This window comes from Orycteropus afer, unplaced genomic scaffold, assembly GCF_000298275.1.
Source record: "Orycteropus afer afer isolate SDZICR_OR568_19922 unplaced genomic scaffold, OryAfe1.0 scaffold00010, whole genome shotgun sequence".
NCBI classification, from domain to species: domain Eukaryota; kingdom Metazoa; phylum Chordata; class Mammalia; order Tubulidentata; family Orycteropodidae; genus Orycteropus; species Orycteropus afer.
Genome location: NW_006921597.1, coordinates 3,057,473 through 3,083,385, shown reverse-complemented (window position 1 = coordinate 3,083,385; position 25,913 = coordinate 3,057,473). Strand labels below are relative to the sequence as shown.

The 25,913-nt window shown below is 39.6% G+C and overlaps 1 protein-coding gene across 1 annotated transcript in view; it reads right to left on the bottom strand.

The window, feature by feature from the left end:
- Nucleotides 1-25,913, bottom strand: part of LOC103203440 (myomegalin-like) — a 286,474-nt gene that overhangs the window by 203,171 nt on the left and 57,390 nt on the right. Inside the window, exons 2-3 of the mRNA XM_042781979.1 lie at nucleotides 18,126-18,181; nucleotides 14,808-14,959 (exon numbers count right to left, since the gene is read on the bottom strand). Of these exons, the coding sequence (XP_042637913.1) occupies nucleotides 14,808-14,959; nucleotides 18,126-18,181 (208 nt within the window). The remainder of the gene's footprint in view (nucleotides 1-14,807; nucleotides 14,960-18,125; nucleotides 18,182-25,913) is intronic.

Below are 25,913 nucleotides of genomic sequence, written 5' to 3'. Positions count from 1 at the left end.
TAAACTGTGGTCAATGACATGAGACAAAGTATATGTGAACTGCTGTATGGAAAGTGAATTTGCTCTGTAAATCTTCACCCAAATCACAATTAAAAAAAAAAAAAGAAAGAAAGAAAGACAAATACTTACAAGAAAAAAAAAAATGAAATGAAGTACTGATACATGCTAAAATATGGATGAACCTTGAAAACATGCTAAGTGAAAGAAGCCAGACCCGAGAGGCCACATATCATATATACCATTTATATGAAATGTCCAGAATAGGCAAATCCATAAAGAGAGAAAGTAAATAATCAGTTGGCATGGACTGGGTAGAGTGAGGGGATGGGAGTGATTGATAATGGGTCTGGATTTTTTTTAGGGAGATGAAAATATTAGGAATTAGGTGGTGGTGATTGTACAACTTTGTGAATATACCAAAACTATAGAATTGTACACTTTGAAAGGGTGGATATTATAGTATGTGAACTGTATATCAATAAAGCTGTTATTGAAAAAGAGAGGGAGGAAGGGAGGAAATGTAAGAAAAGTAAAGAAAGGAAGGAAAGGAAAGTAGGAAGAAAAAGAAACCAAAGTTGAGATAAACAACTTGCCCTATCCTTTGTCTCTTGTAAAATACATTTTTTTAAATGATAAAGATTCAGTTAAATTTTAATTCAATTCAGTCAAAGGTAAATGGTTTAGAACTGATTATTTCTAAAAGTTCTATATTTTAATCTTACGTAGATCATGGGGCTCTCACAGAAAAGCTTGATGAAGTATCCTCTAAATGACCCTCAGTATTGAATAATCATGGATTACTATGTTTTATCAAAAGGTAAAATTCTGTTATAATCATCAGATAAAACAGAAATAAGACATATGGTACATTCTATTATTTTCAATAATCCTTCTCTAGGAAAGAAGGGCAATTTCAAAGGCATGGCTAGGGTCTGCTCAAGGCATATGAGCTAAGAATTCACAATGGTACCACGGATGACTAACACTAAACAGTAATGGTTTGGACAAGGGTGAAAGGGGAGAAAAGGCACAGCTAACTAGAATCCCAACTGACACTCTAGTGCTCCAGACATGAGAGGAAAAACATATTCATTAGGCTGTCCTGAATAATATACATAAATTTTGCATATTAGATTCTAATGAAAACATAAATCAGAGTCAATTAACTTGGTCTTCCACTCATCAACCATTTCACTCCAACACAAGGTCCCAGCCCTGTGTTCCAGAAACCAATTACTGATGCCTGTCTCAGAAAGCAGACTGTGAATTCTACAAAGACCTAGCTTTTTCCTTTGGTAATTTGGGATACACAATAAACAAATATCTCTTCTGAAACTTTCTGAAATTTCAACATAATTCCTGAAATTCCAGGTCTTTTAAATGTTAAAATAGTAATAATATCATTTCATTATAAAACTCAGAAGCATTCAGATACCCATCCTCTACACAGCCCTTTCTTGAAATAGCTGGCCTGATGACAAAGGAGCTAACAATAGAGCTCTTACATCAGCCAATAAATAAACCCTATCTTGGTCAGCTTCATCATATGCATAAAAAATAGGGGTTCAGATGATGCTTCTACTGCTTTTTCCCATCATAGACACACACCCACATTACCCCCAATCCTGGAATACCAAGCTTTCATCATCATCACACGAGAGCACTATGAAATATGCAAAACAAATAACAGCTTCCCTGGCCACCAAAAATAGATGGCACAGTCAGAAGTAATACCGTCAGAGACAGTTAAAACAGCTCCATGGAGAAATGGCATCTGATTACAGAGATGCTGGGAGCTCTCATGGATGCCTAGGCTCTAAAGTAGATTCTCCATTAGCTTGGCCAGACCAACACCAGCAAACCTTGGTGCTGTTTGTTTACAACTTGTCCATCCCAGGAAGATTATTTGCCAAGCTTCTAGCATTCAGGAGGAAATGCCAATTTATGGCATTATCCATTCCTCTAGATTTTCAATAATCCTTCTCTAGGAAAGAAGGGCAATTTCAAAGGCATGGCTAGGGTCTGCTCAAGGCACATGAGCTAAGAATTCACAATGATACCACGGATGACTAACACTACAACAGCAATGGTTTGGACAAGGGTGGAAGGGGAGAAAAGGCACAGCCAACTAGAATCCCAACTGACACTCTAGTGCTCCAGACACAACAAAGAGCCTCCTATTCCTCAATTCACTATGTTCTCTGTGACCTCTAGGGCCTTGCATGTGGAACAGCATTATCCTGAAATGCCATTCCTCTTCACCCCCACCCAGCTCTGACTTAACTAATTCCAACTCATCCTTAAGGACTTGATTTAGATATTACCTACTAAAGGAAGCCTGTCTGACCCTAAAGTTTGGGTGAGGACCCCTTCCATGTGCCCCCACTGCACTGTGTGCCTACTCCTATTGTGATCCTTATGACTAGACACACACACACACACACACACACACACACACACAAAGATGATCTGTTTTATCGCCTCTCCAATAGATTTAGAATTCCTAAAGAAAAACACAGCATCAGGATTGAAGAAAGATTCATTAACAACCTGCAATATGCACATGACACAACCTTTCTTGCTTGCTAAAAGTGAAGATGACTTGAAGCACTTAACGGATGAAGATCAAAGACTACTATCTTCAGTATGGATTATACCTCAACATAAAGCAAACAAAAATCCTCACAACTGGACCAATAAGCAACATCACCATAAATAGAGAAAAGATTGACGTTGTCACGGATTTCATTTTACTTGAATCTACAATCAACACCCATGGAAGCAGCAATCAAGAAGTCAGACATCATATTGCACTGGGCAAATCTGCTGTAAAAGACCTCTTTAAAGTGTTAAGGAGCAAAAATATCACTTTGAAGACTAAGGCCCACCTAACCCAAGCCATTGTATTTTCAGTAGCCTCATAGCCATGTGAAAGCTGAACAATGAATAAGGAAGAACAAAGAACAATTGATGTCTTTGACTTATGTTGTTAGTGAAGAATATTGAATACACTGTGGACTGTCAGAAGAATTAACAAACCTGGCTTAGAAGAAGTACAGCTAGAATGCTCCTTAGAGGCAAGGATGACGAGACTTCATCTCATGTACTTTGGGCACGTTATTAGGAGGAACAGTCCCTGGAGAAGGACATCATGCTTGATAAAGTGCAGGGTCAGCAAAAAAGAGGAGGTCTCTCTAGATGGACTGACAGTAGCTGCAACAATGGGCTCAAACACAGCAATGATGGTGAGGATGTCACAAGACCGGCTAGTGTTTTGTCCTGTTGTACATTGGGTAGCTATGATTTGGGACTGATGGAACAGCATCTAACAACAACAACAAAAAAAAATGAAGCTCTTTTTTTTTTTTTAGTTCCAAAAATGAACATCAGTTTACTGGTATGGAGTTCACTGATGCTGTTGTTTTAATTAAAAAGTGCCACATGTATCTACTCCAATTGTTTTCTTTCTCAGTGGACAGTATCATCCACTTGGCCAAGCAAGAAAACTTGGCATCATTCATTCATCCAAAACAAGATAAAAAAAGAAGAAAACAAAAAGCCATGTCTAAAACATGGGTATATGGGTGGATAGATGGGTGGACAGGCTGACTATTAAGTATGTCTATGCAGCAGGGAGTGTACCCAAGACCATGTATAGAGTTGGCAGACAACGGTTCTACAAGTGTATTTGTATGTTCTGTAAGAATTCCCAGGGGTATAGTAGAGCTGACAAGGGACAAGGTTGTAGTCACTTCTTGGTCACAGCCAGCTACCCAGAGGGACTGACTAGTTGAACCTGTGGGCTCAGGACCATAGTTACAGGGAACATCAAGCTCAATTGGCATAACATACTACACAAAACATTGTTCCACCTCCTACTTTGGTGAGTAGTGACTGGGATCTTAAAAGCTTACAAGCTGCCATCTAGATGCAATGATGGGTCTTTCCTCATCCAAAGCAAAGAAGAATGAAGAAAACCAAAGATTCATGGAAACAATTAGTCCTCATGACTGGTACACCATGCGATCCTCAGCCTATACAACTATGAGACCAGAAGAACCAGATGGTGCCTGGCTACCACTGTCAACCACTCAGAGGGGGATCTATGTAGGAGATCCTGGATAGAAAGGGGGAACAATGTGGAACAAAACTCAAAATCATTTGGAAAACAAAAGGGGGCGGGGGAACACACTTGCTGGTCTGATAGAGCCTGGTGGAACCACTAAGACTATGGTCCCTAGCTGCCCTTCAGGTCTGGAATTGAACCCACACCTGTGGCTTCCAGCCAAACAAAAGACAAGCATATGAGTTGAACATGTATCTGAGGTAGATACACTCCTTAGAGAGAACATTCATGGGAGAAAGAGAGGCTGTTTATGTACAGGGAGACAGTTTAGGGGGCAGGGGTGCATGGAGGGATGGACACAGGGAAGAGGTGGCTGTCGGGTGGAAGTGGGAGGGGACTGTTGCATTGGGGTGAATTGTGGTCAATGTCATGAGATAACATGTGTGAACTGCTGTATGGAAAGTGAATTTGCTCTGTAAATTTTCACCCAAATCACAATGTAAAATAAAAAAGTAGAAATAAAAGCCATGACATTTCATGTAGACTATGATCTCAATATTTAAAAAAAAAAAAAACATAGATCTTGTCTTTGAAATGGAAGTAAGTTACTCAGAATCTATAATTTTTAAAATCCTAACTTACTACCAGCATTCATATTATTTTTTTAAAAAAATCATGGCTCTGTAAGTAAAGATTTATGTTTTTCAAAGTATTAGGCATCAATATTAAAATCAAAACCAAATATTTAAGTCAAGTTCTTTATCAGTATGGAGAGTGTGTGGCCTTTAGTCTTTGAAGGCTGCAGACCAATCACAAAAATGTATTTGTTACACTTCGAATGTTGTCCAACCTTCCTTCCGAGGAGTGGCTAGTAGGTTTGAACTACCAGCCTTCTGTTTAGCAGTCAAATGCCTTAAGCACTATGCCACCAGAGCTCCTGAAATGGTTTCTAGATGTGGACAATCTAGATGAAACAAACCAACAAATAAAAAATAAAAAACAATTTTTTTTTAGCTAGTTTTACCAAAACCCTATGGAACACAGTTCTACTCTGACACACATGGGGCTGCCGTGTGTTGGAATCAACCCAGTGTCAATTGGTTGGTAGTATTAGCAGAGTTTCTAAGTAGGATCTCTGAATGGCATTTCCCAAATGCAAGGGTAAACAGAGATGTCTAAATTTACAAATAATGCTCTTCTCCCAGACGTCAGTATTTATATAAATATCAGGAGATGAAAGAGGAGAAAGGTCACAAAGGCCAAAGTCACAGGAATACTTGCCCTTAAATATTGAGGCCCAGAGAGTCTGGTAAACCTTACAAGCTGTTGATGAGATGATCTTGGCATTGTAAAGAGGACATTTCCTGACAGTATTTGAGCCCTGAGAAAATCCCAGGTTTACCTCAAATGCAATGGAGAGTTAAAAGAGTGACTCTCCTACCTACTTTAGAATTCCTTTCCCAGACAAAAGCAAATGGAAAAGAAGACGATAGTATGAGAAAAATAATAATAAATTGCCCTAGGCTATTTAGCTTTTCAAATATTTTATATTCAGCCAATCCCTGTAAAGACAGTGATGAAATTATTTCCTTTATCATTTGGGTTGTTATTTCAATTTAACATCATTCTTCATGTCTCTCCAAGTGCATTTTCAGAACTTCAGTGTGACAAAATTTATATATACATATACATATACATATACATATACATATACATATACATATACATATACATATGAGCCCTGGTAGCGTAGTGCCTAAGGCACTTGACTGCTAACCAGAAGGCTGGAGGTTCAAACCCACCAGCCACTCCTCGGAAGGAGGTTGGGCAATCTACTTCCGTAGTGATACTGCCTCGGAAACCCAAGGAGGGGTCGCTATGAGTCTGGTCCGACTAAATGGCATATAACAACACAACAACATATAATATATACACACACACACATAATTTTTAAATCTATTTTCCTTAAAACTTCATTTCTTCTAATATGACAAAATTGTTAGTTAACAGATTTTAATGCTCAAGTCATCAAAATTACAGCCAAATAATCAATTGCATTCTTCCTGATTTTGGGCAAAATAAATATCAAGTCTATTTTAAGTAAATAATGAAATTCCTACTCAAGGAAAGCACTAATTTTCTTGGAGAAGCCTCCTATTTAAAAAAGAAAAGAAAAAAAAAGCCAACTGCACCTGCTTTTTTTTTTTTTTTTTTAATTGTGATTTGGGTGAAAGTTTACAGAGCAGGTTCACTTTCCATGCAGCAGTTCGCACACACTTTGTTTCATGACATTGACTGCAATTTGCCCCCATGCGGCAGCTCCCCTCCCACTTCCTCCCAACAGCTACCTCTTCCAGTGTCCATCCCTCCATGCACTTCACCTGCTTTTTGATGGGAGGACCCAGCACACAGAAGCTGCCCACAACTGAGAGGATAATTCTTTTAACATGACATTTTTTATTTTTTGTCTTTTTAATTTTTTATTGTGATCTGGGTGAAAGTTTACAGAGCAGATTAATTGTCCATATAGCAGTTCATACACATTTTGTTTCATGATATTGACTGCAAATCCCCATAGTGTAGCAGCTCTCTCCCTACTTCCTCCCTGTAGTTACCTCTCCCGTGTCCTTCTTTCCTATGCATTCCTGTCCCCAAAGTATTCCCTGTGCAAATACCACCCTTCTGTTTTCACATGATTGATTGTTATAAGGAGTGTATCTACCTGATGTACATGTTCACCCTATATGCCTGTCTATTTAACACAACATTTAAAAAAAAAACAAAAAAAGCCATACCTATTATGTGCTAGGAATCCCTAGGAGGTGCAAACACCATTAAGCACTCAAACACCAGGGGAAAATTTGGTGGTTTGAACCAACCAAGAGGGGCTCTGGAAGATAGGTCTGGTGATCTGTTGCTGAAAGGTCACAATCCTGTGGAGCAATTCTACTCTGCACACACCGGGTCACCATGACTTAGAGCCAACTTGAAGGCAGCTAACAACAACAACAACAACAACAACAACATGGTGCTAGGTAAGATACTAATCGCTGTCTCTAATAGTTAATTAGACAAATGCAAGCTAATATTTATAACTTTGTAAAGTTTTCACTTACATTTACTTTTTTAGAAATAAAAAAATACAAAGAAAAAAATGTTTTGTCCTAATATTTAGGTTTTAAGGATATAAATTTATTTGGCAATCATTCCAATCTTGTAATATTTCTTTCATTGTTGTCTTAGATGTTATTTAAATTAATTATTGTGTAACTTAAATTTCATATTCCCCTAATCAGATCATATGCCTTTGAGAATGGTGACTCACATATCTCTGTACCCTCTCCAACACTCAGAATCATTCCTCTTATTTAGTAGTTCTTAAGACAACAACGATGATTTGATGCATGTCCTCGGCGATGTGGCTCAGGATTATTAAAAAAAAAAAACTTGCTGAAGATCTATGGATGACTGTGTGGAAGCCCTCTAAAGAGTCATATTATTAAAAAAAAAGGGGGGGGGGAATGGGCTTGTGAATACTGAGAGTTTAAGATCCTCCCCTTACCACCTAATAACTTTTGAATGTCTCTAGATGCCAATGAAAATAAGACAAGGATGTTTGCAGCACTGTGATTTTTGGAAGCATAATTGCCAATTAAAAAAATAAAATGAAAATGAACTTCACCAGCAGCATTTATTTACCAAACCAGTAATTACAGAGAAACACTCCAGAAGCGGTGAAATTGTTGAACCTAAAGGTAGCAACAACATGACCCAGATCCACTTAAACTAGGACAGGAAACCCAGCCTGTGATAACTCTGTTCTCCATAAGGTAAAGCTCCTCCAATTTTAAGACTTCATTTATTTTTTTTAACCCACAGACTTCCAAACAAATAAATAATAAATTCAAGTGGAAAAGTTTGCCAGGATGGGTGGGGACTCAAAAGGCTGACTCACTGTGGTTGGATTCATAATTCCAGGGCAAACTGGCTTCAGACTATAAATGGGCAAACATTGCTTCTGGTTTTGTTGACATTTTTGTGTTAAAGAAGACATTGTTAGAAAAGGTATAAACAGGACGAGGCAGTGGAGGTCCCCACATGGCATTACAGCCAGAGTCTCCTACCCTGCTATGGCTTTTCTGTAGCATCTGCATTTTGATTCTATGTCTAACGCCAGACTGCAAACATTCCACCCATGCAACCTCACCTTCTCTGAATGGTCCTTTCATTTCCCCAGGAACCTTCGAATCATTAGAGTTACCTTGATTCTACCTTTACACTTGCATAACTTTAGGCAAGTTATCTGACCTCTGGTTTCTTCACTGTCATAATGGATAAAATTGTTTATCTTATAAGTTGGTGCTTAGGAGGGGCCCTGGTGGCACAGTGGTTAAAGCATTCACCTATGAACCAAAAGGTGGGCCATTCATAGTCACCAGCTGTTCTGCGAGAGAAAGATGAGGCAGTCTGCTTCCGTAAAAATTTACAACTTTGTGTGCTACAAAAGTATCCATATATAGTACAGAAGTAACAGGGGATAAGGTTGTAGTATTTCTCAGAGACACCCAAACACCTTGAGAGAGAATCACTGGGCCCGCAGGTTTGGGACTGTAGTCTCAGGGAACATTATAGTAAATTGGCACAGCATGGTACATAAAAATCTTGTTCCACATCCTACTGGGGTCTTACTACTGGGGTCTTAAAAGCTATCAAGCAGCCATCTAAGATGCAACTATTGGTCTCCCCTCATCTGGAGCAAAGAAGAGTGAAGAAAATCCAAGTCATTTGGAAACAGTAAGTTCAAGGATGCGATGGAGTGCTTCTGAAGCATTTCTCTGTAATTACTGCCCTCAAGACCCTGAGATGAGAAGAACTGGATGGTGGCCGGCTACCAATGCCAACCACTCAGAAAGTGATCAAAATTAGAGATCCTGGATAGTGTGGGAGGAAAAATGTGTAATAAAATTTAAAAAACACAAAAAAGACTGGTTGGACAGAGACTGGTGAAACTCTAGAGACTATGGCCCTAGGTTATCCTTCAGGCCTGGAACTGGACTCACTTCCGTGGATTAGCTCTTAGCCAAATGGTAGAAAGACCTAGAAGCAGAACACCTACCCCAGGGACATGAACTCACCTACCCTAGGGAGATGCACCCCCTAGATCAATCAACCATGTGACATCAGAAGGGCAGCATTTGCATATACAGAAAGCTGGACAGACAGGAATGCGTAGATAAGAAGGGCCCAGGGAGGGACAGTCACAGAGAGGAGATGGGAAGGAGAGCTTTTGTGGTTGGAGATTATAATCAGGGCATGAAACCAAAGGTGCATGAGCTAGTGAGAGTAAAATGAATCTGTATCCCAATCACAAAATCCTTATAAATCTGCACCCAAATCACACACACAAAATTAAAAAATAAATTTACAGCCTTGGAAACCCTATGGGACAGTTCCACTCTGTCCTTTAGTTCTACTCATGAGTCAGAAATGACTCAATTACAGTGGCAGTGGGTTTGGGTTTGTGTAAGTTAGGAAAATTAACTGAAAATTAATTGAGCTAAAATAGGTTAAATGCCCAGAGAAGTGCCTGAAATTTAATAAGCACTCAATAAATGTAATTTTTTTATTATTAGCTATTATGATGATCTCCTTTAAAAAAAAAAAAAAAAAACCTGTAAAATTTTACTTCTAACAGTCTCTGCTTCTTTTTCTTTACATTTCTAATTTTATCATTCTAGCTTAGCTAGAAAATTGTCTCCCTGTGAACTCACCATTAAAAATGTACATTTCTTAACCTCCCAGTTTCCCATCTTGCCCAGTCAATTAACACATTAATTCTCTCCTTAGAACCATTCAACTTACTATGAATATTGAGTGGAGGCCAGGGGAAATAGAAACCCAACAGCATGCCTAATTCTCAACGCTTTTCACCAAGTTTAGTTCAGTTGATGAATATTTACTGAGCACTCACTGTGTACTGGTCTCTACCCTGAAAGCTCTGGGTATATATTTTGAAATTGGAGAGTCAGGAAAGGAGTTATTTCAAAAAGAGAAAAAGACAACTGAGCTGAAACTTTTAATCAAGTCAAATTAGGAGCAAAAAGCATTGCAGGCAGAGGGAAAGCAGGAGCAAAGACATGGAAATGTGAAATAGCATTGAATTACAAGCAGTTCAGAATTAGTGGAGTGGAAAGCATGGATTGAGAATATTTCAAGATAAAAGTGGATTTATAGTTCACTTAGGGAAGAAAGGAGTTTGATCAGAATTACAATCTGTGTCAATTTAAATAGAAGAAACGAATGATTCTGAGTCAGCACCCTCATTTATGCCAAACTTTGGCTAACTGAACTCTCCTACCCAGAAAGCACTCACTATTTTAGGTAAAAAAATGACTGGTATTTTCAGGCCAGGGAAATGTCAATTTTATGAGACATTTGGCAAATACCTTTGTTATTGTTTGTGCCAGATTTCCTCACTTGTAAATTGGGATACTAATCATGCCATCTCCACAGAGGTGTTTTGAGCATTAAATAACAATTAGAACAGTACTGATACATAGAAAGTGATCAGTAAATGCTACTCCAGTTGCCAACTTGATTCTGACTCATGGTGACCCCATGTGTGTCGGAGTAGAACTGTGCTTCAAAAGGTTTTCAGTGGCTGAATTTTTGGAAGTAGATTGCCATGCTTTTCTTCCAAGGCACCTCTGGGTAGACACAAACCTCCAACTTTTTGGTCAGCAGCCAAGAACATATGCATCACTCAGGAATTCTTCAATGAATGCTAAAATCAGTTGCCATCGAGTTAATTCCAACTTACGGCAACACCAAGCTAGCATTAATTATGTGTTACCCTAGGGCAATCCTACTTCCGTAGTGATACTGCCTCGGGAACCCAAGGAGGGGTCGCTATGAGTCGGGCGACTCAACGGCAAATAACAACAACAACAACAACCCTAGCTTTACTCAATTCAGTGATGTGGTGGTGGTGGTGGTGGGGTGTCCTGTGATCAGTGAGAATGCATATAGGAAGGTATTTTTCTCAACATGTGACCATGGCCATTTCTAAACATTATTTCTGTGAAAAATGTTCCTTTGAGTAATTTGCACAGTTGTTGGGATAGATCTACCCAATGTGCTGATACCTGCCAACCACGTGAGACCTGAACATGTGAGACCTTATAACCTATCGGAATTTTCAATCATGGTACTCTACAGCCCTGGCAAAGTCACAACTTCTGTGAGCTTTGTTTTTCTCATTTGAAGAATGAGGATGATAATACTTGCTTCATGGAAGTTTGTAAAGACAAAATGAAACATTTATGAGATGCTGTCAACTCACTGCTCAAATCTGTTGTTGTTGTTGTTATGTGCTGTGGAGTTGGACCCGACTCATAGTGACCCCTCCTTGGGTTTCCGAGGTAGTATCACTACAGAAGTAGATTGTTCAACCTTCCTTCCGAGGAGTGGCTAGAGGGTTTGAACTGCCAGCCTTCTCGTTAGCAATCAAGTGCCTTAGGCACTACACTACCAGAGCTCCCTGCTGAAATCTACAAATGTAAAAATAATAGAGATCCTTCCATCAGGGGATACTCTGGGGGGAAAATGCCCCTTTTATTGCAAAGCAGACAAGATCTAAACATTGATGAATTAAATCACTCACTCACTCAAAAAATGTACATAGAGAGAGCACATATCCTAAACAAAACCTTCCACAACACCTATTGGCCTCAACCTGACAAGCATACGTTGGAATGAGGATTTAATTTGTACCTAGCAGAGGGAAGCCGAACAGGGTCAGCTGCGTGGCTATCTCCCCACCCCACCCATGGAAGAAAATCTTATGTCTTCAATGTTTTGCCCTCTTTGTTCCTTCTTCCTACATCAACATAGTGAAAAAAAGATGCTGTCATCTCACTTGTTAATTAACCATTTATTTTTTTATTATTATTTTATTTATTTATTTATTTTTTATTGTGATTTGGGTGAAAATTTACAGAGCAAATTCACTTTCCATACAGCAGTTCTAATTGACCATTTATGCTTTGGTTTCACGTGTCCTATTTGCATTTTTAGCCTGGTGCTTTCTTCCTTGGAATTTTCTACATCAGCGAACATTTTAGATGCAATCACATTACTGATCAATTACTTTTTACTGATTAAACACCTTTAATATCACTTCTCTCCTTGTTCTCACTGCTCTCCCTTACTTTCCTTGGACCCAGTCTCTCACTGACTCAGTCTATAAGCAGTTTCTCCCTTTCCCTAAAAGTGTCCCTCTGTCTGGAGTATCATCCTCTCCTTTTCTGTCGGGTAAAATCTAACTCAGCATTGTAGGCTGTTATGGATTGAATTGTGTTTCCCAAAAAGATATGCTGACATCCTAACCTCTGAATTGATCAATATAACTTTGCTGGGGGAACTAGGGTTTGTCTTTGCAGATGTTATCAGTTAATAGAGGTCTGTATTTCCCAAGAGACAATAATGATCTCAGTGCAGGAAAGGTAACTTAAAGGTGATCGATAAATGTTTGTTGCATGAATGGAAGGATGAAATAAAGATGTATTCCTGACCATGTAGCTCAGGACTGTATCCCTTTGATACTTGCTTCAAGCCATGGAAGAGTCTACCCTTCTCCGGCACAAAACCTTTCCCCTCTTTCCTGCTGAGAATAACACCTCATCATTTATCCTGAGGCTACCAAATGCATGCTACAAACTTCACAGAACACATGATCAGATTTTGTTTAGCATGTTGCCATTTCTTTAGGGTGGAGCATTGGAAGGTGACTCTATCCTTAATACTTTTTTCTAACCAATGTTTCCTCTTCAAGATTTTTAAGATCTTCCACGGAGGCTCTTCATTTAATGGAAGCTGTAATTCAAGTCCATAGAATGGATGAATAGGCATAAGAATGAACAGATCTGTGAGCACATTGGCAATGCTCAGTTTACTAGTAATGATTTTTCTGACAAAGTATATCATATCCTTATTGTTATCTATTTATTACTTTACACTTGGGAAAGGGAGAAATTTAAAATATCTGTTGTTGGCCTTTTCTATGCTTCCTAGTTTGATTTCTGTCAGTGGTTCCCAAAACATCAGTGATAGCAGATCTGAATTTTAAGAGAAAAGCACTTAGGACACCACATCTGAAACTCAGCTGGCCCTGCTCACTTTTCAAGCCAGCCCATTATTTTCCCTTTCCCCGCAGCATCCAGCCATTCATCCCCTCCAGTGAAGGTGTCATCCCTCATGCCTACATACCAGACCATCTTTCAACCAAGAGGAAAATGGAGCGGGCAGACTATCTTCCATAGAATACTTCACATAACTTTGGGAAGCTCTCTGCTCACCCTTTCCATATTGTAGCAAATTTAAAAAAAAAAAAAAGAGGAAGGAACTGGAATGTTACCACTTGCACTCCTACCACACGCACCACACAGCTATTCAAGTTTAGTCTTCCATAAATCAAAACCCACAGCCATTGAGGCAATTCCAAGGCATAGCAACCCTCATTGGGTCTCTGAGGAAGTAAATCTTTATGGAAGTAGAGTGGAGTGGCTGGTGGATTTGAACCACCAACTTTCTGGTTAGCAGTCAAATGCCTTAGGCACTGTGCTACCAGAACTCCTTTTAGTCTTCCATAGCCACTTAATATTTATACAAACCCTCTGTGTTTATTTATTTATTTATTTTGAAAAACAAAATACAGTATCCATGACAACTCTGAACAAAAAAGACCAAGAATAAGCTAATTAATTCTTGAGCACATGTTATATGGAACACATTCTTTGCCCACAAGAATATCTAGTAAGATGTACATTAAGTCCTAACAGAACACTTCTATTTACAAATTGAGAAAAGATGACTAAATGGGTGTGGGTAAATCCATGTCATCACTTATTAACCTTTTAAAATGGAATTTTGTTATTTGTCAAAAAGTATTAATTATGTCAAAAGCAATCAATTCAAGTAAGAAAGAAATCCTATTTTCTCAGGACCTATTTACACATTAATTACATGCGGCCTGATGTTGGGCATCCCCCAGGGGTTACCAAAGAGTTGTTTCCTTTTTTAGAACACAGTGGTGTAAGAAATCCCTGGGTCCCTCTTTCAGGGCCATTTAAATGCCAGTGGGTGGTTCTGTTGTACAGAGTTCCTGGGAGCAGCCCAGGGCATAGGAGCTGGTGACCTCTATTACAGTAATTGCTCTTGACCAAATCTAAGGACAAACACATCAAGGGGCAGAATACTTCAACAGTTGATTCAAGAGTTTCAAGCAGCACTGTCAGATTCTTGTTGAGAAGAAAATGGTTGGGGCTGAGTCACCTCATATTGGGGCTGAGTCACTTCATACTACAGATAGTACCCAGAGTGGTCCAAGTCAGCAGCAGAAAATATAAAGGCAGCAGACTGGACTGGGCCTCCTAGGTTCACTATGGCCTAGCCACAAATTCTCAGGGTGCCACTGAAACTTTTCTGAGTTTATGTGAGAAGTATACTAGAGGTATAGTTAACACAGAATTCACTTCGTACAGGCAATGGCTCTGGAATCAGAGACCCCAACATGAGGCTAACAGAGCATATGCTTATTGAGACATATGCTCTTAAAAAGGGTACTATTATGGTGATATAACTCATAATTAGACTAATCTATAGGCTATAGTTTTATAAGACATCACTATCCCATGATACTGCTTTTAGTTGGGAATCACAATTATCCACCCGTATGACTTACCTTCTCAAAGTCTCGAAGGGCTTGGGTCTGCACCTGAGGGGGTTTTTCAAATGACCTCAAGGAATGTGTCTGCCCAAAGGAGAATTTTTCACCACTTCTCCAGGTATGAGGCTGTGGTGGAGGGCCTCGATCTTTAGTGTCAGTAAGAAAAGCTGTCAGTGAAAGAGAATAATAAAAACGATTTATATAATAATGGCACTATGATCATTCTAACTTGCACATTCCAGCACATTTTGGTTTCTGCAAAATACAAACCAATAGTAAGCCTCATAGAAATAGTTCACATAATGTAGACTATGGTAGGTCATATTAATAATGGTCCCAGTGAGTCACACTAGTTTGTATCCATGCCCCTTTGTGCTCCTTCCATTAAGTAGAGCCTATTTCTCCATCCCTTAAATCTGGGTTAGCCTAGTGACTTGCTTTGACCAACAGAATATGATGGAAAAAAACATTGTATACATTCTAGAAACTAAGCTGTGAGAGACTTTGCATTCCCACTCATCTCTTCTGGAACCCTAAGATCAGCATGCTGTAAAGAAGCCCAATATATCCTACCAGCAAAGAAGAGGAAGAGAGGCCAAGTAGTGGGGACTGAAGATGCCTCAGGTGATAGCCAGTCACCAATTGCTAGACACATGAGAAAGACCATCAAGGATCTCAGCCCCAATCAAGCCATTAGGTGACTGTGGCCACCTGAGTGATCCCATTTGAGACTAGCAGAAGAAAGAAAGAAAACATGATGCCATTTTGCCTCCTGTTTTCTTCTGATGGCCTATGCCAATGTTTAGTTCATTTTTCCTCATTGAGGCACAGAGTCACCCAATGTCTGTCTTGCTGTCACTTGTCCTGCTTATCACCCTAGAGAATTTTGAGAAATAATATATCATTGCAGTTTTAAGCCAACAGTGGGCAAATTTTTTCTTGAAGGACAAGATAGTAAGTATTTTAGGCTTGTGAGTCATATTGTCTCTGTCACAACTAACCAACTCTGCCACTGTAGCTCAAAGTAGATGCAGACAATATAGAAATGAATGGCTGTGTTGCCATAAAACTTTATTTAAAAATAAATTTTTAAATAGATTTTTATTTCACATAAAACTGGCCATGAGCACATGGGTCATAGTTTTCTGATCCCGATTTTAAGCCATTATATTTTGGAGGAGTTTATTGCATGACAAAAGGCAATCAAAATAAGCTTTTAAAAATCAAAGTACTACCTAAAATTTATTTTTACAAATCTATCTATAGAGAATCTTTCAGGTTACTATTTAAGAATAATAACAGTTGTGACAACCAACATCTTTAAAGGGCATTGTAAGTTACAAAATGGTTTCATATGGATTATTTCATTTATAAAAAAATCATTCCAACCAGTGGAATAGATGTGGTTATTTTATCCATTTTAGTGATGATTAAATAAAGGTTTAGAAAGTTTGCTTGCCATGATCACATTGCTAAGAAGTAGTAGAACCAGGATTCAAAGCCAGGTTCTCTGTTTCAAATTCCCATGTTCTCTGTACTGGTTCTTTTTAGCAGTATGCTGTTGTTGTTGTTGTTTGCCATCGAGTCGGACCCGACTCATAGCGACCCCTCCTTGGGTTTCCGAGGCAGTATCACTACGGAGGTAGATTTCTCAACCTTCCTTCAGAGGAGTGGCTGGTGGGTTTGCTGCCAGCCTTCTGGTTAGCAGTCAAGTGCCTTAGACACTATGCTACCAGAGTTCCTAGCAGTATGCTAATAGTGTGTTATTTTAGTAGCTAAGGGATTGTAACAGGTCTAAGAGTCAGGAAAAATCAGGCCAAGGGGCAGAGACGCAATCATTCCATTAATCAACAGAAGCATTGACCTGGAAGAACCTAGTTTTCAGGTTACTCTGCTACTAATCCCATGCTCTCGTAGTGTAGTGCCTAAGGCACTTGACTGCTAACCAGGAGGCTGGAAGTTCAAACCCATCAGCCACTCCTCGGAAGGAAGATGGGGCAATCTACTTCTGTAGTGATACTGCCTCAGAAACCCAAGGAGGGGTCACTATGAGTTGGGTCCGACTCAATGGCACACAACAACAACATGATTTTTCCTTTCCTTCTTCTTCATTTTTTTTTTAATTCAAAGTTTCCAGAGGAGCACAAGAAAAAATGCCAAGATGCTTCCATCAACTTCTCAGAATTTTCTAAAAATTGCTCAGGAATTCAGACATTTGTGCCTACTAAAATTAAGGAAAATTTGAAGACACGGTAAAAGTGAAAAAGACCCATTATGAAAGAGAATCAAAAACCTATATTTCTCCTACAAGATGGGGGTAGAGAGAGAGACTGATTGACTGAGTGAGTCAAGGTTCCCAAGATACCCAAAAGGTCTCCTTCAGTTTTTTCCTTGTTTTGCTCCAAGTATACTCAAAACTTACAGGAGACTATCCTGGTCTAGCCATTGTAATGTGGTAAGGAAATTGGGAGAAATAAGAGCTGCAGATAATAAACAGCCTTTAAAAAAAAGGGGGGGGGAGGCTGTTAAGATAAAGAAAAATACATAAAGACTGTAGCTGTTTTCTGGGTAAAGAAAAGTCTGATGCAGAAAAAAAAAAAATAAGGGTTGTCAAGGCTGGAAAAAAAAGTAAAACAAGAGATAGGAGGAAGAGAAAAAGGATTAGGAAGCTCTGGTGAAGAGCAAAATGAAGAGGATGAAGATGAAGAGCAAAATGATGATGAAAATAAAGTGGTTCCAGTGCAGTATTTCTCTCATCTAGAAAGCATTTTACCCTTCTATTACCCCAATGTTTTAAAAGACAAAAGATGAAATGTTAGACCATATGATTTGTTTTTAAATTGTACACTTTTTAAAAAATCATTATACTATCATATGTGTCTTTAGGTAGCCTTGCCCTTAATGGTAATATCAATAGCCACTAACTTTGCCTGGTATGATATGGAAGTTGTAAATTGGCAGAGAAATTTAAAGCAGGTTTTATTGATGCACTGCATGAATTAGTTACATACAGAGATGGTACTTTTTCCATTGTCAGTTGTCTTTGATGCAGCTTGTATAAAATAATTGTTCTGTTTTGGAATCCCTTCTGTGATTTTAATAATAATAACTTGCACCTGTTTGGTTAAGATGCTGAATGTTTCTAAGTAAATACAAAATTTTTAATAAAAAGAAAATAGGAAGAATGATTTTATCCATATTTAAGTGAAATTATATAGGCTGTTAAATGGAAGAGAATTTGATAAACAGAACAACACATTACAGTGAGTCTGAGAGATTTAATGAGGCACCTTTGAAAAATTTAACAAGGTATAAAGCCCATGGCCTCCTTACCTGCTGTGTGACTTGTTCTGGGTACCATCTCCACATCATCTTCTGCAAAATAATCTCTGTAGAGAGAAACACATTATTGACATATGACTCCAATCAATATCTTTTTTTTTTTAATTATTGTGATTTGGGTGAAGATTTACAGAGCAGATTCACTTTCCATACAGCAGTTCACATACACTTTGTCTCATGACATTGACCACAGTTTACCACAATGCAACAGCTCCCCTCCCACTTCCTCCCCATTGTTACCCCTTCCCAGTGTCCATCCCTCCATGCACTCCTGTCTCCTGAGCTGTCTCCCTGTGCATAAGCAGCCCTTCTTTCTCCCATGATTGTTCTCTCCAAGGAGTGTATCTACCTGAGGTAAACGTTCAACTCATATGGCTGTCTTTTGTTTGGCTGGAAACCACGGGTGTGGGTTCAATTCCAGACCTAAAGGGCAGCTAGGGACCATGGTCTTAGTGGTTCCACCAGGCTCTATTGGACCAGCAAACCTGGTGTCCACCCCCCCTTTTTTTTTCTCCAAATGATTTTGAGTTTTGTTCCACATTGTTCTCCCTCTCTATCAAGGATCTCCTACACAGATCCCCTTCCAAGTGGATGAGAGTGGTAGCTGGGCACCATCTAGTTCTTCTGGTCTCATAGTCTCAATCAATATTTTTTTAGGTAACACAGCCCCCTCCAGCCAGATATCTATGATCTGTTTTCATGTATGTCTCCACTTCACAAGTATTTACTAAGCTCCTGCTATGTATCAGGGACAGTGTTAATTGTTGAGGATAGAAAGGTAAACACTATAGGAACGATCCCTATCCTCAAGAAACACATAAGCTGTGGAGATAGCAATTAGACTAGAAGTTTTACAAATATTTAATTAGTTGTATAGTAAATGCTGTGAAGGGAGATGCAGGGGTAATTTAACTAATAAAAGGACTCGGAGCAAAGAAGGATGAAGAAAACCAAAGACACTGGAAACAACTAGTCCAGGGGACTGGTACATCATGAGGACAGAAGAACTAGATGGTGCCCGGCTGTTACTGTCAACCACTTGGAGGGGGATCTATATAGGAGATCCTGGATAGAGTGGGAGAACAATGTGGAACAAAACTCAAAATCATTAAAACAAAAAAAAAAAAAAAAAAGGACCAGGTTTGCTGGTCTGGTATAGCCCAGTTGAATCCCCAAGACTATGGCCCCTAGCTGCCCTTCAGGTCTGGCATTGAACCCACTCCTGTGGTTTCCAGCCAAACAAAAGCAGCCTGATGAGCTGAACATTTGCATTAGATAGATACACTCCTTGGAGAGATCAATCATGGGAGAATAGAAGGGCTGTGTATCCACAGGGAGACAGCTTAGGGGGTGGGGAGTGCATGGGAAGGAAGCACACGGGGAAGAGGTAACTATGGGGAGGAAGTGGGAAGAGAGCTGTTGCATTGTGGGAAATTGCAGTCAATGTTATGAGACAAAGTGATGTGAACTGCTATAGGGAAAGTGAATATGCTCTGTAAATTCACAATAATCACAATGAAATTTTTTTAAAAAAAGGACTCAGGGAAACTCATAAAGGTTCCTTTTTAATCAAGATGGTAAGATTGTCAATCAGATGAAGAATGGAAGCAGAAGACTACTTCACCCTGAGGGAACAACAAATACCCTACCTCAGGAAGGAACTTGGCTTGTTTTCAGAGAAACAGAGATGGCCAATGTTGCAACCAGACCATGAAGGGTCTTGAGGGATGAGGTAAGGATTTTGCAAAGAGCAATGGGAGCCACCAGAGGATTTTAAATGAGGGAATGACTGATAAATAGCCAGATTTATATTTTAGATAGATTATTCTGGCAGTTAAGTGGAAAGTGCATGGAGAGTACAAGTATAAGCTGGAAGTCTAAACTCTAATCAAGAAGCTATGGTGGTTTTTACTAACAGAAAAGACCATGGAGAGGAAAAGAAGTATAAAATTCAAGATATGTTTAAAAAGTAGAATTGACACAGAAAACTAGAAAAACAGGAAAAGTCCATTTAATGGACTATCACTAGCAAGAGGCAAGTCTTACTACTGATAGTGAATACCACTATCCCTGGCACAAAGGGGAAAAAAAAATCTCAAGAAGTATTAAAAAATACTTGTCTAGCATCTAGTATATTATAATGTACTGTTTTAAGCTCTAGGCATGCAACAACAAATAAAATGTAGACAAAACTCCCTGCAATGATGGAGTTTACATTTTAGTAAGTAAAATAGATAGTATCATTTGGGGACAAGCACTATAAAAACTGAAAGAAGTAATGGGGATTAGGGCATGCTGAAGATAAGAAAGAGGGATAGAGGATTGCAATTCACTATGTATATGTATATAAGGCTTGTATGGAAGCAATGAGTATCCATGGGGTTATCTAGGGGAAAGAATCTTAAGAGCAGAGAATAACAAATGCAAAGGCCCTTAGGAGGAGCATACTGGGGTCTTTGTAGAAAAGCAAAGAGGCCAGTGTGGCTGGGAGGGTGAGCAAGGAGTTAGTGCAAGAAGGTTAGGTCAAGTAAGTAATGGGAGGGTTGGGTAGGGAACAGATTATAGAGAGCCTTTCAGGATCTTTTAGCCTTTGCGAGGCATTTAGCCATTGGGTGTTTGTGAGTCAAAAGGAGAAATGGACTGAGTGACTAATGTTTTAAAAGGGAGAGCTACTATTTTGACAACAGAGCAGTTGGTTAGGTGGTGGAGGTAGAAAGAGAGAGCCGATTATAACCCTACAGAGAGATACTTTCCTTTAGCTTCTTTAAACCCTTGAGCACTCCCAGTAATCAATAAAAACTCTGTCAACAGAGATTTAGACAGAAGACATTCATTAGAAGGGAGAGGACAGACTAGCATTTGTTTGGAAATTGAGGATGTCCTGTCTTCCCTGCCTCAGGGCTGATCTTGGCCTAAATCTTCACTTTAAGTCCCAGATGGACATGAAGGTACCAGACAGGGCACACTGGACTACACACACCATCTGGCAATTCCTGATTACTAAAAGATCACTAGCTTGTGGTTCTTCCAGGCCCTCTGTCTCTTTCCCTTCTCCACTAATGGCCTTTTGAGCATTTCACTTTCATTAAAAACATCCCCAGAGAGCAGAGAGATGAATGTATTACTAATGGACCCCCTCTGTTGAGGTAAAGTAATGGCAGGATGCTTAAACTACCAACCAGAACAATATTTTGAAACACCCTGGGGAAAACACTTATACTCAGTTACTCTTATTCACTCATTGGATGGATTCCATTAGGCTCAGGCATAGACAAAGGTAACTGTGCACGTGCCAGCAGGAGCAAGGTCATTCCTCAGGCCAAATTCAGCCCATCCAATATATTTTATTTGACCCACATAAGGTTGACCCATTTCTAACTTGTCTTGGAAACTGAGTGGATGTAGCAACACTAGGCATGCCCTCCTCCACAGAGGAGTGTAATCTCCCAGCTTTAAGCAGAAAATCAAGTTTGTTCTCCAATTTGCTACGGTCCCTGCTGCTCCTGTCTCTGCAGTATCATCTCATTCACTCATTTATGACATTGCCGGGCTCCCTGCAAGCCTCTGAGGCTGCTGCCCTGGTATAAATCAAGCACAGACAAAATTTTATTTCTACTTTAAGACACAGTCTTAAGAAACCTCGCACCATCAACATATAACTCATTAATTTGTGGCAGCTAGCTCTGGTAGCATAGTGCCTAAGGCACTTGACTGCTAATCAGAAGGCTGGCAGTTCAAACTCACCAGCCACTCCTTGGAAGGAAGGTTGGGCAATCTACTTCCGTAGTGATACTGCCTTGGAAACCCAAGAAGGAGTCACTGTGAGTCGGGGCCAAGTCAACGGCACATAACAATAACAACAACAACAGCTAATTGGCTTATAAGTCACTTTTACCTCCCTGGGCTTCAATGTCCTCAAATATTTATAAGAGAAAGGGTGGAAGCCTCAGGTCCCTTCAGTAATTATGCAACTCTATAATAACAAACACTTAAACCATAAAGTCCATTTTACTACTTTCTAAGGATCCAGCGTACATTCCAGACATGATCTCACCCAACCTTCCTTGCTTGATTCTCCATTATATATCAGGAGCAGGTTACAAGACCATGCATATTAGAAAGCAGCTCCATCAGATACCTCCCTTTCACCCCACCCACATTCACTTTGAGCTTACAGCCTGGCCAGTATGAATCAATAATTGGAAAGATAGAGAGACCACTTTGGATGGGCACTGAGTTAATGGGGGCACTTTTAATCTCTTAGGAGATTTTTAAAAATCACTTTAGCTCAATTAGCAGCTCAAGTTCCCTCTCTTATTCCCAGAGAGTGGGGCTTACTCAGCTGCTCCAAAGGTTGGGAAGGAATTTGATGCTCCCTGAGGGAAGGGGCTCACAGTGAAGAAACACAGAGTATATGTCTGGGGGATTGCAATTTGACAATGTCTGATAAACTGAAGTGCAAAGAGAACTGGGCTTTGCTAGAGACAGACTCTAAGAATAGCCACCTACATACACATAAAAGGCTGTAATATATGTCGGTAAATCTTTCCCTACGACTCAAGCCTGGAAAATACTTGATATCCTTGTCCTAGTTTCTCAGACTCAAATGTTTCTAGATTGTTTGTCCCTTTTTTTTTTTTTTTTTTTTTTAACATTAGTCCATAAAGGACTCATGCTCAGCTAGCATGAGGTTCAACCAGGGCACTTAAGAGTTCTCCTGCATAGACATACATATTCAACCTCCTGACATCTTTTTGCCTTAAATCTTGCTTTCCTGTGTTAGTGAGGAGCCCTTGTGGTTTAGTGGTTACACCCTTGGCTGTTAACCAAAAGGGCAGTGTCCTGAACCCACCTGATGTACCAGGACAAAGATGGGCTGGTCTGCTTTCATAAAGATGACAGCCTAGGAAACCCTATGAGGCAGTTCTACTCTGACATATAGGGTCACGATGAGTTAGAATTGACTCAATGGTAAGGGGTTTGGGGGTATATTAGTGAACCACACTGTCATTGTTGTTAGGTGACGTTGAGTTCATTCTGACCCATAGCGACTCCATGTGACAGACATAGGGTCTTCTAGGCTGATCTGTACAAGAGCAGATTGCCAGGTCTTTCTCCCATGGAGTTGCTGAGTGGGCTTAAACCATCAACCTTTCTGTTAGCAATTGAGTGCTTAACTCTTCACGACAAGGGCTCCTAATGAACTGTACTAGTTTTATAACCTTATCCTGGCATAGTCCCTAAGGCATTTGACTGCTAACCAGAAGGTTGGTGGTTCAAACCCATCAGCCACTCCACAGAAGGAAGACTAGGCAATCTACTCCTGCAAAGATTTACTGTCTCAGAAACCCAAACAGGTCACTATGAGTCAGAATCGACTCAATGGCAGTGAGTTTATTTTTTTGGTTTTATTTTTATGCCTACTTCATCAATCTGATACTACTAATACCAATTCCACTGAAATTACATTTATTAATGTTCCTGCCAAGACACACTCTTGCTTAATCTGAAGAACCAGTAATTTCCAAGTATAACCATGCACAAGCTATTCACCCACTTAATTCCTGTGAGGTATATACCTCTGTTTTCTTGATTGGCTGCTAAGTAGTTATCAAGATATCAAATGCAAACAACACATCAAAATTCAATTTCTCATATTACTAGATTTTCTCACAGTTTCCTAGGGTGATTAGGTTGAAAATGATCAGAAAGTACTTTATTCCTAACAAAGCCAGCTACCACCTCTCGATGCTCTGATTCTTTCAAACTGTGTCCTGATGATTTCTTCCAGTAATTTTCTAAGAATGGTGGTTTCTATTATAATCAGGAATAAATTTCCAAAGCACTCAAGTTTGCTTTGTTTGAAAATGACTGCTGATATGGTTGCTTTCCAAGCTCTGGGCATCTCACTGGTCCCACTACTCTAGCCCCTCATAACACTGTGGGAAGGGGTGGAGACTTGGGTTCCTTCTTCCTAACCCAACACAACAATGGAGCCTACAGAGAAATATTTTCTATAAGGCACCTGAAGACCTTCCTTTGTAAACTGTATATTTGCTGTTATTGCCTTGTGTTTTGGCCTGTTCAATATGTGGACTGTCCATTACCACAATCCATTGCTGTTCTCAGATGGCAAACATATAACTTCACCATTACAAACACTTGTGCAACAAGCCTTTGAACAGTATGAGATACTTACATCACAGAACCAAAATCCCTCCCAAACAATTTCTGAGAAGCTGGTATATGTTTAGACCTCATGACTTTCTTCTACTCAGTGTCATCTATCAAAATAATTAACCTAGAGTTATTTCTTCTCAGATGAATGAAGAAACTCCCAAAGGGGTGGCTATTTTCTGGCAAATTCCCTAGACCACTCTCATCCACTTAAGTTTTTCCAGGCATCACAGGTCTGGCCCCCCTACTTTATTACTTACCACCATCCTTGCTTAAAATTCTCTAAGCCTGGGACAAATGGCATCTTCCAGAGGCATTTTCTATCTTTCAAACTTCTTTTCATATGGTTTTCTTATTTTAAATAAAAATTTACAAAGAGAAAAATATTATCTGTTAAAGCAGTACTTAGAATGAAGAACTGAGACCTGGTTGTTATTTTGGGAGAGATTTAAATTCCATTTAAAAAACATTGATAATTTGCATATGTGCTCGGCACTACAAATACAAAGGTGAGTAAAAAATATACCTTGTCATCGAGACGCTCAGAGTCTAATGGAATTCAAAAGGATACATATTAGAATTATAATACATAAAACAGGTATTTCAGAACATAAATGAGAGAACAGTTAATTTTGTCCTGGTTTAGGGAAGTGGAAGGGTCTAGAAAATCTACAGAAAAGAAGGAACATTGATTGAATCTACATCTTGAAAGATGGATATAAATATACGAGGAGACATGACAAAGGCCTAGAGTTAGGAAAATAAGGGTGTGTTCAGACTTTTGTTTTCTTCCCTCTTGTCTGAATAGGCATTAATTGCTCCCAGGATTTCTTCCTATTTCTTTCCTTTTATCTTTCCCGCTCCTCAAGTTTTCCTTCCTAAACCCTATACTTCAGGAATATTAGGAAGCCAAGAGTGAAAACTATTCCCACATTTTCACCTCTTCCTCAAACACTATAACCTTATCTAACTCATTTTGAGCCACCAAAAACCAAACCAAACTCATTGTCATCAAGTCAGATCCAACTCATAGCGCCCCTCCTTGGGTTTCTGAGGCAGTATCACTACAGAAGTAGATTGCCCAGTCTTCTGGCCAAAGAGTGGCTGTGGGTTTGAACCGCCAGCCTTCTGCTTAGCAGTCAAATGCTTTACGCACTACGCTACCAGAGCTCCACAGATGGTTTAAATAATGTCAGCAAGATAGGGTGAGGACTGAGATTTTTACCACTGTAAAAATGCACACAGATTACAGACTATGAGGAAAACTGGAGAAGTGAAAAAGGTTGTTGTTGTTGTTAGGTGGCTTCGAGTCACTTCCGACTCATAGCGACCCCATGCACAACAGAATGAAACACCACCCGATCCCGCGCCAGCTCCATGATCCTTGCTATACTTGAGCCCATTGTCGCAGCCACCGTGTCAATCCATCTTGTCGAAGGCCTTTCCCTCTTTCATCGACCCTCCACCTTACCAAGCATGACATCCTTCTCCAGGGAATGGTCCCCTCTGACAACATGACCAAAGTAGGTGAGACGAAGTCTGGCCACCCTCACTTCCAAGGAGCATCTCAGCTGCACTTTTTCCACGACAGATCTGTTAGTT